Genomic DNA, 15,378 nt, shown 5'->3' on the forward strand with positions numbered 1-15,378 from the left:
GCCAGCCTGGGCAACTTAGCAAGACTCTGTCTCAAAATAAGAAATAAAAAGGGCTGGAATGTAGCTCAGTGGCAGAGCACTTGCCTAGCATGTGTGAAGTCCTGCATTTAGTACCAAAAAGATTTTTTTTCTTAAGATATCCCAAACCAGGGCCAGGGATTTAGCTCAGTGGTACCATGCCTGCCTCACAAGCACAAGGTCCTGAGTAGGATCCCTGGTACTGAAAAAAAAAAATCCCAAAGCAAGGTTGAAGGTATGTATACTACTGGCTATCCACCAGGAGGACAGAATGAGTAAGACTAAGACCTCTGCTCGATGAACTCACAATCTATCTTGTGGAGTAGCAAGTATGTATGATGTTAGGTTATTACATGACAGTTATAACAAACAGGATGAATGAAATGCTGTGAGTGGAATGAGAAGGGCTCCGAAAGAGGAAGGTTTAGGGTAGGCCTTGAAGGGTGGATAGAAGTTTAAGAGTGGAGAAGAGCGGAAGACCAGCACCCAGGCCATAAGGAAGAACGGCACAAGCGAGAACAGATGTGTGCGGCCACCTTTCCACCTGAAAGCAGGAGTGAACCAAACACACACACATGCTTCCCGCCGCAGCAGTGTTGCCTGCGAGCTTGTTAGCTAATGCAACCGGACAGAAGAGATGGGCTAGAGACGTTAATAAAACCATCTTTGTGTAAACATTGTAGTTAGTAGGCCTGACAGAATCAAAGATAAAATAATGGAAACAATAAAACAATTCAGGAGATAATAACTCAGTAAGGTAGCGGTGTAGAAAATTAACATGCAATAAATAAATGAAACCATGCTGGAAAAAGAAAAGGGTGGTGGAAAGAACAGGAAAAAAAGAATTGAAATGTGTTATGTACATCTACCAATTCCCTACAGTGAATGTACCGTCACTATATACTGCAAACATGTGCTAATAAAAGTTTAAAAAAATGAACATGCAAAAAACAGTAGCTCTGTAGACACAAAAGAGGCAGCCAAAATATAACGGTAGAGAAAACTACTTCTACAATAGCAACCGAAATTAATTACATTGGAGTATAGTAATAATTAGTAATAATTCATATAGTAATAATTATTACATAAATAAGACTGATGTGCTGCCTGCTACACTAAGAAGGTGCCATCTCCTAAGAACTTTAAAACACTCCTGGAAAACAACAAAAATAGACTTGAACCAACCAAAAGACATCACCTGTTTTGAGATAAACGACAACACAAAAATGTCAGTTTTGCCAGGTGTGATGGTGCACGCCTGAAGTCCCAGCACTCAGGAGGCTGAGACAGGAGGACTGCTTGAAGTTCAAGGCCAAACTGGGCTACACAGTGAGTTCAAGGCCAGCCTTAACTGCATAGTGAGACCCAGTCTCAAAAAAAGGTCAGTTTTCCCTAAATTAACAGAAATTTAAGGAAATCTCAATTTAAAAATTACTGAAAGAATGTTTTCATGGAGCTTGATAAATTGATATTAAAGTTTAAATTAAAAATAGAGGAGAATGAGGGGAAGGGGAAAGGAAAGAAGGGAAAGGAAAAATTATGAGAAAAGAAAAAAAATGGAAACAAAATCTATGTAAATAGCGAAGGGTGGAGGGGGTGAAGGGTGCACAGGTAATGGGGAAAAAAATAAGAACCAAGATACATCATGTACAGGTACAAGGACCCAATGATAAATGTAAACATATTGTATACCTAAAATGTACCAATAGAAGAATTTTTTAAAAAACAGACAAGAATGGGGCCAGGGATTTAGCTCAGTGGTGCCACTGCCTGCCTCAAAAGTACAAGGTCCTGAGTTCAATCCCTGGTGCAAAAAAAAAAAAAAAGACAAGAATGGCCAGGAAAAAACCTGACAAAGTCCATAAAGGGATGGACACTAATTCTACTAGACACAGAAACATACTCAGAATCCACCTAATGAAGTGTGGCCCTGATACATGCAGAAAACAACAGGTTAGCAGAACAAAAAGTTCAGAGACAGAAGTCCAGAGTAGGAAAGAAATTTAATATATGACAAAGGGGACAGAGCAGATGACTAGGGCAAAGGTATGCTTTATAGGTGGATATGAGTTGGCTCCATAGCCATTTTGAAAAAAAATAAAATTATATTTATACTTTACACCAGGAACATGGTTCTGCATGTAAATATAAAAAGATGAAATCAGCTGGGCATGGTGGCACACACCTGTTCATTTCAACTACCTGCATGAGGCAGAGACAGGAGGATCACAAGTTCAAGCCAAACCCAGGCAATTTAGCAAGTTCTTGTCTCAAAATTAAAAAAAAAAAAAATGTCTGAGGATGCACTTCAGAGCTAGAGCCCTGCATCCCCAAGATCCCAGGTTCAGGCTGGGGATTTAGCTCAGTGGTTCCGGCACCTGCCGTGTAAGTCCAAGGTCCCAAGTTTGATCCCCAGTACCAAAAAAAAAAAAGATCCTAGGTTCAACCCCAGTACCATAAATAAGTAAATTTAAAAAAAAATTTTTTGAGCCTGGGTCTCACTTTGTAGTTCAGGCTGGCCCTAAAGTCACTAGGTATCCCAGGCAGGCCTTGAACTCACAGTGATCTTCCTCAGCCTCCCAAATCTACAGGCATGGCCACCATGCCCAGCATAAATTTTAAAACACATAGACATTCCAGAAGAAAATGGGTGAATTCTTTAACTCTTATATACAGAAAAGCTTTTTAATAACTGATTCAAGGGCTGGGGATTTAGCTCAGTGGTTCTGGTGCTTGCCTCGAAAGCGTAAGGTCCCGAGTTCAATCCCCAGCACCCCCCAAAAAAGTAAATAAATAACTGATTCAAACTCCTTTGACTTTTTTGTTTTGGGGAGCTTTTGTTTTGGGGAGCTTTTGTTTTTGTTTTTTGAGACAGGGTCTCATTATGTAGTCCTGGCTGGCCTGGAACTTGTGATTCTCAACCTCCCAAGTGCTGGAATTACAGGCTTGTGTCACCATACCATGCCTGGCTCAATTTTAAATTTAAGTTTGACTACATAAAATGAAAAAATCTTCCCCAGTAAACCTTAAAATACAGCTAACAAAGTAGGAAAAATGTGTGCACCATAAATCAAAAGATAAATGACTAATCACCTATAAATATATACAGAAAATTCGGAAGAGATGTGAATAAACAATTCACAAAAATTATAGAATGGGGTTTAAACACATAAAAAAGATCCTCAACCTCACAATTTAGAGAAATGCAAATAAAGCCACACTGAAACACTACTATTTCTCAAATACCAGTTTGGAAAAACCTTTGCTGAAGTTCAACTCTGTGCTCCTCTACTGCTGCAGGGTAGCTGGGATTAAGGCATGTGCTACAATGCCCAGTGGAAGTACGAAATTATTTAAAATAAAAAGTTACACAAAAAATTAAACAAATAGAGTGGCTGCATTATGGTAAAGTTCCTGGCATTGCACTGGCAATGGCTTCAGTCAGGCTCACGGGCGTGGGCTGCAGGGCACGGGCAGACCCTGGTCCTTGAGGTTGTGCTTTGCAGCCATTCTCCCCGTAGTTTACCCACGAAAACCACTGGTGTGGTTCCTTGAGAGGAAACCCATCTGCCATTCCTGACACAGGGTGTGTTTTGATGAGTCAGGCAGGTAGACGCGATTAAATACCCCAGGGAAAATCTATGCCCTGAGGAGTTCCGGCTCAGACTCAGGAGAACCAGAAGGAGCTAAGAATTCTGAAAGCAGTAGAGTAATGTAGAACAATAACATTTATGGAGCACTAACCAGGTGTCAGTAATATTAACTTGATTAATTTTCATAAGTCTACTATTAAGGAAAACTGAGGCAAATATCAGTAACTTATCCAGCTACACAGCTAGGAAGTGACAAGAGAGAAGGTGGAATCGAGGAATGCCAATTCTGGAGACGGTGCTCTGCAGGCCCCGCTCTCCTTGTCCCCCTGAAGAAGCTGGCAGGAGGAGCAGGAAAGATGAAGGCCCACAGTGGTCCACGGGGACAAAGCAAGGGTGGCCAACACCCTCCAGGATGGAAGTTCAGCTTTGCCACAGTGAGGCAAATAATTTCCTTCAAAAATAGAGCCTTTTTAGAATTTAACAATATGATAGAACATTTGGAGTGAAGAGATCTGCAATGGTGATCGTGGAGCTTACAATTCAAATTATTGCTTTTCCTAGTGAGAAAATGAGCAACCTTAGTGAATTTCAGGGACCTGAAACAGCAGGGAAAAGATTTCTTCTTGTTGCTTGTGAAAAAGCAAGCACACTGTGTTTGACCCAAGACTTATCTATGTGACCTTAGCACACTAGATGTATTCAGAGACAGTCCTAATTTAACGTCATAATTCATTCTGGAGACAAGTGATCGAAATCTCTACATTTTGCAGTGATATTCTACAAATCACACTTCTCTCCATCTGAGACTAGCCTTAGCCCTGCCCTTTCAAAAATTCAGATAGGGGCTGGGGTGCAGCTCAGTGACAGAGCATGTGCTTAGCATGCATAAGCCCTAGGATCAACACTCAGCACCAACAAAAAAGCAAGAAAAAATTACTTTTCAGGAGATTGGCGGTGGGTTAGGGCCAGAGGATGGCAAAGGAGGCTGGTGACAGAATTCTAACAGAGATGCAATCACATCTCAACATTTTTCTCTTACCTTCCTGCGGGAAAAAGAGTTCGGCTCCTCTTCAGTGTCTCCGACACTGCTTCTGGGCACCTCATGAATATTGTCCAGGTTGGCCTTTTTCAGCTGGGGGCTGCCATGGTCTTCCGCTGCTGAGTTCTTCACGGGAGTCCCCTGAGGACAAAGCCTTTTGGGTGTTGTTTTTCTTGAGATACACTCTGGGGGCTTGTGCATTCCCCTTTGGCCAGCCTTTGAATTCAACTGTCGCCAATCTGACCTGAAGTATTAACAGGGATAAATGCACCAGCTGTTTACTTTGAAATGTATTTTTTTTATATATAACAGAACAACATAGGATGACAATGATAAGAATAATGATGTAGGGAATGTACTGAAATAACACCAAATGAATCGCTGAAAGTTCAGTTTTATGTATATGATCATTTAAATATTCCCTTGGCAGATTCAGATCTTTCAGTAAAGTAACTCAGTACACATGTAATATGGGAACAGGATCAAGTGAGAAAAAAAGCTAAACAAATCACTAGACATCCGTATGATAACATTTTATGAGGTCATGAAAACTCACGTCTTTAAGTCAAAATCAGTGATACTGGAATAGGCCCACAATATATTTTATGGGGAAAACCAGGATACAAAGTGACATGGGATCCCAATCTTGGCTTTTTAAATTTTTTTTTTTTGTGATACTGAAGACGGAACCCAGAGTGTTAGGCATGCTGGGCAAGCACTCTACTACTGAGCTTTAACCACAGACTTTTTACTTTATTTTATTTTCAGACAGGGTCTCAGTAAGTTGCCCAAGGCCTCAATCCTCCTGCCTCAGCCTCTAGAATAGCTGGAATTATGGGGATGCACCACCATGCCCAGCTCCAATCTTGTTTTCAAATATAAGTGTATGCGAAATAAAAAAAATCTAAAAGAAATACAGTGAGCTAAAATGTTAATAGCAGCTATCTCTGGGTGATGCAATTATGGATGGGTTTTATTTTCTTCTTTGTACTTTTCTGTATTTTCCAAATTTCCTATAGTAACTTTGTGTTACTTTATAAAAAAACATACTTTCCCAAAAAAATTATTAAGAAAAAAGAAACCAAGAAAACCAATGGCTGTCCTATATCTGAGGAGTTCTAGTAACGAACACAAATTTTCCTGTGAAACTTAACACTCTATCACTTCTAAAAAACAACTGAAAAGTGAAAATGAGTTTTGAGTTATAACAAAGATAAACCAGATAGTCCTGTTAAATTCTAACTTTTTCTTTTTTTTGGTAGCAGGGATCAAACTCGGGTCCTCAGCTTGCGAGGCAGGCGCCAGAACCACTGAGCTAAATCCCCAGCCCTGTCCTGTTAAATTCTGGTTAGAAGAGAAAAAGCAAATATCTGATACAAGACTAGTAAAATTTTTAGGTTACAGTTTGGTCTCCACAGCTCTTTCAGATTCAGTCAATATTTCTGATATAATGTTTTATTCCTAAGCTAGTTCCTAAAGCTACTGGAATGTTTCACAATGAAGCGGCAGTGACTTTCCCAACCAATAACAAAGTTAAAACATAGCCTTACCTTTTTCCTGCTTGCGAAAGACACAGTGATTGAGGGGAACATGACCTGCTTGAGTTACCAGCTAAAGTAGCCAAAATGAAGTTAGCTTCCAGTAGCATATCAACAATACTCAGAGCCACAGGTCTAAGAAGGCAAAGTCAGAGCAAAAGTGACACTCGTTTTCCAATGGACACTAGGGCCACATTAGAAAATGATACTTAACTCTGGAGTAAAAAGGAACAGTACTAGTAGATGTCTTCTTTGTGTTGTCTTAAATTAACACAATCTTAAGAGCTAAAAGGCCCTTTAGAAATCATCAGATCCAATCTAAAATTTTAGTTCTAGAACATATAAAGTATCATAGTTTTATAGAGACTTAACTTGCTTAACCCATTTATAATTTTCTAATTAGGTAGTTTATTCAGCAGCATATCAAACTTATAAATGTTTCATTCTGTTGAAGAATGCATCTTTCTCAATCAAGTTACCAATTTAAAAAGTCATGTTACATGGGCCGGGGATTTAGCTCAGTGGTTCCGCCGCTTGCCTTGCAAGCGCAAGGACCCAAGTTCGATCCCCGGTACCAAAAAAAAAGTCATGTTACAGCATCTTTTCAAAATTTTAGTCTGATAAATGTTGCTAGTAAAGTTAAGGAATTCCTGAGATGTGTGAATTTCACACACAGAGTTTTATTATCTATAACAAACAAAAAGAAACTCAGAACAGTTGCCATGGACCTACTTCCCAGGAAAATCAAAATGAATGGACATAGGAACATGTACAGCTTCTGAAAATATCAGCATTCCCTAAAGGAAGAAAAGGAAAAAATAACTTAAAGTCTTTATTAAAAACTACTGGTGAAAATTTGAATTTGAATTTGACATCACTATGTGTTTACCTTCAATTCTTTACAGCAAAATGTTATTTCAGTATCCAAACCAACCTGAAAGAAGTCAAACTCATCTGGGCCAACAAGCATCTCACTATACACAGAATTGGTCAAATCTGCTAAATGTTATAGGAAAATAAAAAAAAGTTACTCCCAGAGGTATTTTAAAATTTTTAATCCAAAAATATAATCATAAGTAAGAGGTTAAAATATCACAAGTTCTCTCAGAGTCCTTCACGGAGAGCCAGGATCTGGGTCTGTTCCCTCCTGTGGAATCTGGGTGGGCTTTGTGACTGTTCTGGCTGATAGGGTGTGCCAAAGTGACCTCAGCCAGTTTTTGAGCCCAGACATGAAGAAACTGGCAGTCTCCACTTCCTGTCACCTCCAACACTCCCTCTTGTAACTCGGCACCATGCCATAGGAGGTCCAGGGCACATGGAGAAGCCACCTGTGGGCTGGCACTGGGGGTGACAGCTCAGCTGAGCTCCCTGCAACAACTGTGAGCCACGTGTGGGTGCCAACGTCGCCTCTCAGGTGATTCCTGCCTTCCACTAACCACAGCTGTGTGAAGGACTCCACGTGAGACTGCCTGGCTAAGTCCCCTCAGCCCCAGAGAGAAGCCAGAGAGACGATAAATTACTGTCCTAAGCTGCTATATCTTGGGGTGGCTTGTTATAAGCAATTAATAACCAGAATATCAAAAAGCCTAGTTTGTTCTAAAGGGAACTACTATAAATACAGTTTACATGTAACAAGGATATTATATTTTATTATATTCAATTTTGTTTCAAAAGAAACTTCAAAAATTAACCCCCACCCAAAATTAACAAAAAATAGAGTAAGAGATAATAGGATCTATTAAACTAAATTGTAAAACATGGTTTAAAAGTGAATTTAAAAATTTTTTAATTGCCGGGGATTTAGCTCAGTGCTTCCACCGCCTGCCTCACAAGCGCAAGGTCCTGAGTTTGATCTCCAGTACCAAAAAAAAAAAATTTTAAATTGAGATAATAATTCATTTACTACAACATTCATCATTTTAAACATACAATTATGTGGTTTTTACTATATTCACAAGAAGGTGTAACCATCATCGCTATCTACTGACTATTTTTGTCACCTCAGAAATAAACCTTACACCTATCAGCAGTTGGGTTTATTCCCCTGGCCCTTCTGCTCCCACAGCCAGCAGTCACTCTTCTACTTTCTGCACAACTGACTGAGATATCCTGGGTATTTCCCATGTGTGAAACCATTCAATATGTGGCCTTCCGGTTCTGGATTCTTTTCCTCAGCACAGTATTTTTCACATGCATCCACACTGCTGCATACATCGGTATTTACTCTTTTTTTTTTTTTTTTGGTGCTGGGGATTCAACTTGGGACCTTGCGCTTGCAAGGCAGGAGGCAGAACCACTGAGCTAAATCCCCAGCCCTGGTACTTACTCTATTATGGCTGAGTATTATCCCACTGTGTAAAGAGAGCACATTTTGTTTGTTTGTCCGTTCATGAGCTGATGACATCTGACTTTCCATTCTTAGGCTGCTATGTGGTGGTGCTATGAATACTCATGTGGACTGTGAGGTATAAGACACTTATTAAAGATGGCAGAGGAACAAGACAGAAAAAGCCTGATGCTTTGACAAGCATGGAATAACCATACTCACCACTATTATTTGGTTTTGTGTTTTCTGGCATAGATGAAAATAATCCTTAAAAGTACATTTTACAATTTGTAATATTCTGTTTTCTCAAACAGGTAAGCTTCATATCTCATGCCTTCTTTTTGTTTGTTTGCTTGTTTGTTTGAAACAGGGTCTTGCTGGCTGGCCTTGAACTCCCAGCAATCTTCCTGCCACAGCTTTTTTTTTTTTTTTGGTACCAGGGATCGAACTTGGGACCTTGTGCTTGCAAGGCAGGCAGCAGAACCACTGAGGTAAATCCCCGGCCCCTGCCTCAGCCTCTTAAGTGCTGGGATTACAGGCATGCACCGCCATGCCTGGTATTATCTTTACTGCCTTATATTCAATAAGAGATTATTGAACTTGGATTTATTATCATAGGAAACCCTGATGTTTAAAACTTTACAAGTACATTCCAAGATAATCAAAGATACAGATGCTATGCCCTTTATTACATATACATTTATTAATTTATTTTACTGGGGATTTAACCCAGGGCCTTCACACTGAGCTATATATCCCTAGCCCATTTTTTATTTTGAGACAGAGTCTTGCTAAATTGATAACTTGTCCAGGCTAACCTTGAACTTGCCATCCTCAGCCTCCCATAGTGCTGGGACTATAGGTTTGAACCACCATGCCCAGCTACACAATCACTTATGATTAAAAAAGTGAATGATGCACCAGAAGTATAATCAACAAAAGAAAAATGGATAAGCTAGGCTCCAGCAGAATTTTTAAATCTGTGTTTCAAAGAATGCTATGAAGAAAATAAAAAGAGCTGGACGTGGTGCTACGTACCTGTAATCCCAGCACTCAAGAGGTTGAGACAGGAGGACTGCCATGAGTTCTAGGCTAGCCTGGGGTACATAGTGAGTTCAAGGCCAGGCTGAACTACATAGCGAGATCCTGTCTCAAGATTAAACAAAATTAAAAAAAATTAAACTAAAGAAAACCAGAAAAAGAAAGAAAAGAAAAGAAAAAGAGCTGGAGCACTCGGGAGGCTGAGGTAGGAGATCGCCATGAGTTTGAGGCCAGCCTGGGCTCCATAGTGAGTTCAAGGCCAGCCTGGACTATATAGTGAGACCCTATCTCAAAAAAAAAAAGAGCTGGGAGTAATGGTGCAATGCCTGTAATCCCAGCTACTCAGGAGGCTGAGGCAAGACGATTCCAAGTTCAGGGCTGCCTGTGGAACTGGATGAAATCTTTCTAAAGTAGACATTTTTAAAGGGGCTGGACATATAGCTTAGTGGTACAGCGCTTGCCTAGCATCTGTGAGGCCCTATGGTCAATTCTCAGTACCATGAAAAAAGGAAGAAGAAGGAAGAAAAAGAAAAAGAAAAAAAGAAGGAAAAAAAGAAAAGGAAGGAAGAAAACAAAGAACCCATGGGATTGGAGGAAATATTTGCAAATCATATATATAAAAAATAATCAAAAGACAACCCAAGTGAAAAAAGGAAAGGGGATTTGAATAGACATTTCTCCAGAGAAGACATGAAATAACCAATAAGCACATGCAAAGATGCTCAGTATCATTAGTCCTTAGGAAAATGCAAATGAACCCACAATGAGACACTACTTCACTCCCTCTAGGCTGGCTATAAGCCAGAGGCAGACAATAGCAAGTACTGTGAAGGACAGAGAATCGGAACCCTCAATCACTGCTGGTGGGATGTGAAAGGATACACTCAGAGCTGGGCGTGATGGCACACACTTATAACCACAGCTACTCCAGAGGATGAGGCAGGAAGATCAAAAGTTCAAGCCAGCCTGAGCAACTCGGTGTGACCCTGTCTTAAAATATGAAAAGGGCTGTGGATATAGCTCAGTGGCAGAATGCCTGTCTAGCATGTGCAAACTCCTGGCTTCAGTCCCTCATACTGAAAAACAAAAAACAGTGCACCCATCGTTGGAAAACAGGCTGGCAGGTTTTCAAAATGCTAAACACAGTGTTACTCCAGGACTTAGCAATTTCACTCCTAAGTATATGCCCAAGATAAATGAAAACATATGTCCACAAAAACACTTGTACATAAATGTTCACAGCAGCATTACTACTAAGAACACAAAAGTGAGTCAAAATGCCTATCAAATGGTGACTGGGTAAATAAAATGTGGCATATCCATTCAAAGGATATTATTCAGCAATAAAAAGAAATAAAGTATATACTGATAAACACTACAACACAGAACAACATTGAAAACCTTGTCCTAAGTGAAAGAAGGCAAATGCAAAAGGCCACATGTTGTATGATTCCATATATGCGAAATGCCCCAGAACAGATAAGCCATAGAGACAGAAAGTGGACTAGTGGCCACCTAGGGCTGGGGTTGGGAGGAAATGGGAGTGACTGCTAATGAATACGAGGTTTCTTTTGGGGGGTGGTGCTTAAATATTCTAAAATATTCTAAAGTAGATGATGTTTGCATAAGTCTAAATATACTAAAAAATGAACTGGATACTTTAAATAGATCAATAGTATAGTATGTGAGTTATAGCTCAATAAAGTAGCTTTTAAAAACAGAACGAATTTGAAAGAAAAAAAAATTTTTGTCTCCCAAACCCATCCCATTTCCTCCTACCTCACTCTTCCCTTCCCTACAATATCTGTATACAATTTAAAAGTACCTTTGTTCAAAGGAGAAATTCAGTATGATTTTTTTCACCTTCCTTTTGAACTCTGTAACAACTTAGAGCCTGCTTTAAGTTTGTTTCACATAAATCAAACTGTATATATTAAATACCAGAGTTCTTACCTAAATTGGTCTGAGATGAATACAATTTCTAATGGGAAAGATATAAAAGTACAATTTTGATTCACATATATTCTTTGTTTTCTTTTTCATTCATATCTTTAGTAACTTAAATATCATTCATTTATGTCTTTAATAACTTAAATAACTACATGTCAAAATAACTTTAACATAATCTTGTAACACCAGGATTGTGAATGACAATTGTATCTACTGGTAGGGGCTATTTTGGAAATCAAACTTTATTTTCAAACCCTTCACCTAAGCAAATTTCTACTTTAAAAGTCCTGTTCTCCAGCTAGTAGTGTAGCTCCATGGTACAGCAGCTGCTTAGTATGCACAAGGCCCTGGGTTCAATCTATGTACAGCAAAACAACAAAAGGTCCCATTCTCACACCTGTGTCTGTTTGAGCTGGTCATTAATCAGTCATCAATATTTCCCTATACAATGGTCAGATTTACATTAAATTTATTGTTTATTCCAATGTATTTATTCTTCATTGCTATTGTAAATAGGTTTCCTACTACTATGTCCTTTGAGTACTGTTCATGTACATGAAAACTATTTGATTTTTTTCATGTTTGTGTTATATCCTGCTACCTCTGGATTATTTTACTGTTTGAGTTTGATCACTGATTTGTTAGGGTTTTCCAGGTGTACTACTGTATTATTTGCAGATACAAATGACGGTGCTACTTTTTCTTTAGTGACTGACTTATCAAATTGCATCAATTAATAAGTAATATATTACTAAACAGAAATGGAGATAGATAAGGCATTCTTATGTTATAATTTAGTTTTATAGTGTCCCCAAAAGTCTCATGTGTTTTGAAGGTGATTAGACTGTGGGGACACTATACTCATCAGCAGATTTAACCATTGAGGAGTCCATGGCTGAATGTGCCGTTAGGAGGTGAGGCCTGGTTGGAGGTGAGTCACTGGAAGGGGTGGGTATTCTCATCCCCAACTCCTCTCTTCGCTCTCTGCTTCCTGGCTGGCATGGATTGAGCACCCTTTCCTCTGCTAGGCCCCTCTGCCACCCTGTTTCTGTCTTGGAGCCAATTGACTATGGACTGAAACTATGAACCAAAATAAACCTCCCTTCCTTTAAGTTGTGGGTGTTGAGTATTTTGTCCCAGCAGGGACATCATATTTTGTTTTTCACCTTACCAGAAATGATACTAATGTGCTCCTATTAAGTAAGATGTAGGCTTTAGGTATTTGTAAAATACATAGATTTCACTGTGTCAGGAAAGTGTCCCTCTTCCTATATACTTCAGTGATTTATATCAAGAACAAGTGGGGCTGGGGATTTAGCTCAGTGGCACTGTGCGTGCCTCACAAGTGCAAGGTCCTGAGTTTGATCCCCGGTACCAAAAAAAAAAAAAAAAAGAACAGGTATTATGCTCTTTATAAGTCTTTTTAAAAGAAACTATGGAGGTAACCATATACATTTTTTCTTAGAACAGTTAATACAGTATTTTATGTTCATAAATTTTTCTAATATTGAGCCAATCTTGCATTTTCAAATAAATACTACTTGGTCATGGCTTTTGGTTTCCTTAATGAGCTGTTGAATTTTATTTCCTAATATATAATTCTACTTTTATAAAGTATACATTTTAAATGAAAATATGACCATACTGTATATACCATTTATAATATAACAAATAATATATCCCAAATATTTTTCTATGTCAATAAGTAAATTTTTAATAATTATTTATGTATGTAGCTTTTTCTTTTTAGTTTTTCAATACAAAACTACTCCAATAAATATCCATAATGTATCCCCATAGAGAGAGAGGAATGTATTTACACATACACACATAAGATTTCCCTCACTCAACCAATCTCTTGCTGTTTGATCTGAAATACAGAAGAAGATACACCAAATTACTAATCTTATCTCTAGGTACGGAATTTCAGGTGAACTTTTCATTTAAGCTTTTAAAAATATTCCTCATTTCCTTCCATGCACATGAATTATACACAGAGTAAGGACAAAAGTTAAGTGATTTGTATTTTTCAATTGTCCCAATAATACCTTAAGTATATATTCATTTCAAGCAAGACAGCTCGCATCACGCCCACTGTGCCAGCATTGAGGAAATTCTATAATAAGATAAAACAGTTGGGTCCCCAGGCAACATAACTATAACTATTTGTTAGACAGCTACTCACAAGAGACAGTGTTTACTGGTTACTAAATGAACATCTTTATTCAGAGGTGACATGATGAAACAGAAAACAGACCCTTTCCCTAGCTGAGCATGTATTTTCCAGATCATACACTGCTGCGTGCCAAGAAAGAACCCTGCATGAGACTCGAGGAAAGCAATAAAAACACAGCTTTAGAAGCTTGCACCTGGGAGCCCAGCTATCTGTATTCAGACCCTATTATGGACTGTGTGACACCAGGCAGGTCACACAGTTTCTCCATGCTTCAGCTTCTTCACAAGTCAACAACGGTACCTACACCACAGGGTTGTTACAAAGATCAAGTGAATTCATAAGGTAATTCATAATGTAATTCATAACGTAAATTATTTAAACTAGATCTTGGCATATACTAAACACTACAGAAATCACCTGACCCAGTGTAAGTCTTGATTCCACTGGCTTTTCACTTTAAAATCATAAAGTCTATTCCTTTACATCCTCTCTTTACTGCTAACTACTAGCACCAAAGACAAATTAGCCAAAGGCAAAATGTTTTAAACAGCTTGTTGTACCAAAAAGACCAAGTTTGTTTTGTTTTGTGGCACTGGGAATCAAACTCAAGATATATGCACTGAGCTGTCCTCAGCCCTTTTTAAATATTTTTAAAATAAAAAAAATTTAAAAAATATTTTAAAAATTTAAAAATTTAAATTTTAAAATATTTTTGAGACAGGCTCTTGCTAAGTTGCTAAATCATGCAGACTGTGCTTGAACTTAGAACCTCCTGCCTCAGCTTCCCAGGGTGCTGAGATTACAGGCATGCCCCACCACATTGGGCTCCTAACAAGTTTTTCTGATATTGAAACTCAGTTCCAAGTAGGGCATGGTGGCGTGTACCTGTAGTTCCAGCAGGGAGACCGGTGGAGCCTATGAGTTTTGAGATCAACCTGGACAAATAGCAAGACTCTGTCTCAAAAAAACAAGAAAAAACTCTATTGCAACTACATAACTCTTGAAAGAGCTGACTTAAGGAGTATCACATTTTTACCCTATGTATTTGCCATCTGGAATATTTTACATTCTAATTCAAAGTTACTTTTTCTTCCTGTGTAGTCAAAGATCATCTCAATTAGATTGCTGGCCTCTTAGTTTTTCCCTATGCAAAACAGAAAGGATGGTAAGTGAGAAACAGATCTTAAAAATTAAAATGAAAATATACTTTTCTCAGTAAAAATTCTCTTAACTTTAAGATAACCTGAATTTCAAAGCCAAATATTTTAATTACTAGTTCTGTTAAATTTCTTGAATCTCTTACTGGATAATATAATAATAAAAAAATTATTATCTTTCCATACATTACTGTTTTGTTACTCTTTTTGGGACTGAACTCGGGTCCTTGCTGCTTGCGAGACAGGTGGTGAAACCACTGAGCTAAATCCCCAGCCCCCACATTACTGTTTTTAAAACAGGAATAAATATTATGTTATTAACATGTACTATGTAGCTAGTAATGAAGACATGCTGGAAGCATACTCCATCAAATCTCCACAACAGATATCCTTACCCGCCAATTCCCCATGAGCACTCTTGAGGCATAAATTCAGGGGAGAAACAGCAAGAGTAACATCCTCATTTGATGAAAAAAGAACCATTGCCTCAGCCAGCAATCTATAAAATATAATGAAAAGTCTTGACAACATTTGAAAGAC

The 15,378-nt window shown here is 38.5% G+C and overlaps 1 protein-coding gene across 1 annotated transcript in view; it reads right to left on the reverse strand.

Annotated features, from left to right (window-relative positions):
• Nucleotides 1–15,378, reverse strand: part of Rad9b (RAD9 checkpoint clamp component B) — a 39,607-nt gene that overhangs the window by 4,879 nt on the left and 19,350 nt on the right. The window contains 5 exon segments of the mRNA XM_087198677.1: nucleotides 4,651–4,894; nucleotides 6,201–6,323; nucleotides 6,921–6,985; nucleotides 7,078–7,184; nucleotides 15,234–15,337. Of these exon segments, the coding sequence (XP_087054803.1) occupies nucleotides 4,651–4,894; nucleotides 6,201–6,323; nucleotides 6,921–6,985; nucleotides 7,078–7,184; nucleotides 15,234–15,337 (643 nt within the window).

The sequence above is a fragment of the Heterocephalus glaber genome, unplaced genomic scaffold (genome assembly GCF_053883595.1).
Source record: "Heterocephalus glaber isolate CG9 unplaced genomic scaffold, H.glaber_assembly_v1.0 deba00001687, whole genome shotgun sequence".
Taxonomy (NCBI): Eukaryota; Metazoa; Chordata; class Mammalia; order Rodentia; family Bathyergidae; genus Heterocephalus; species Heterocephalus glaber.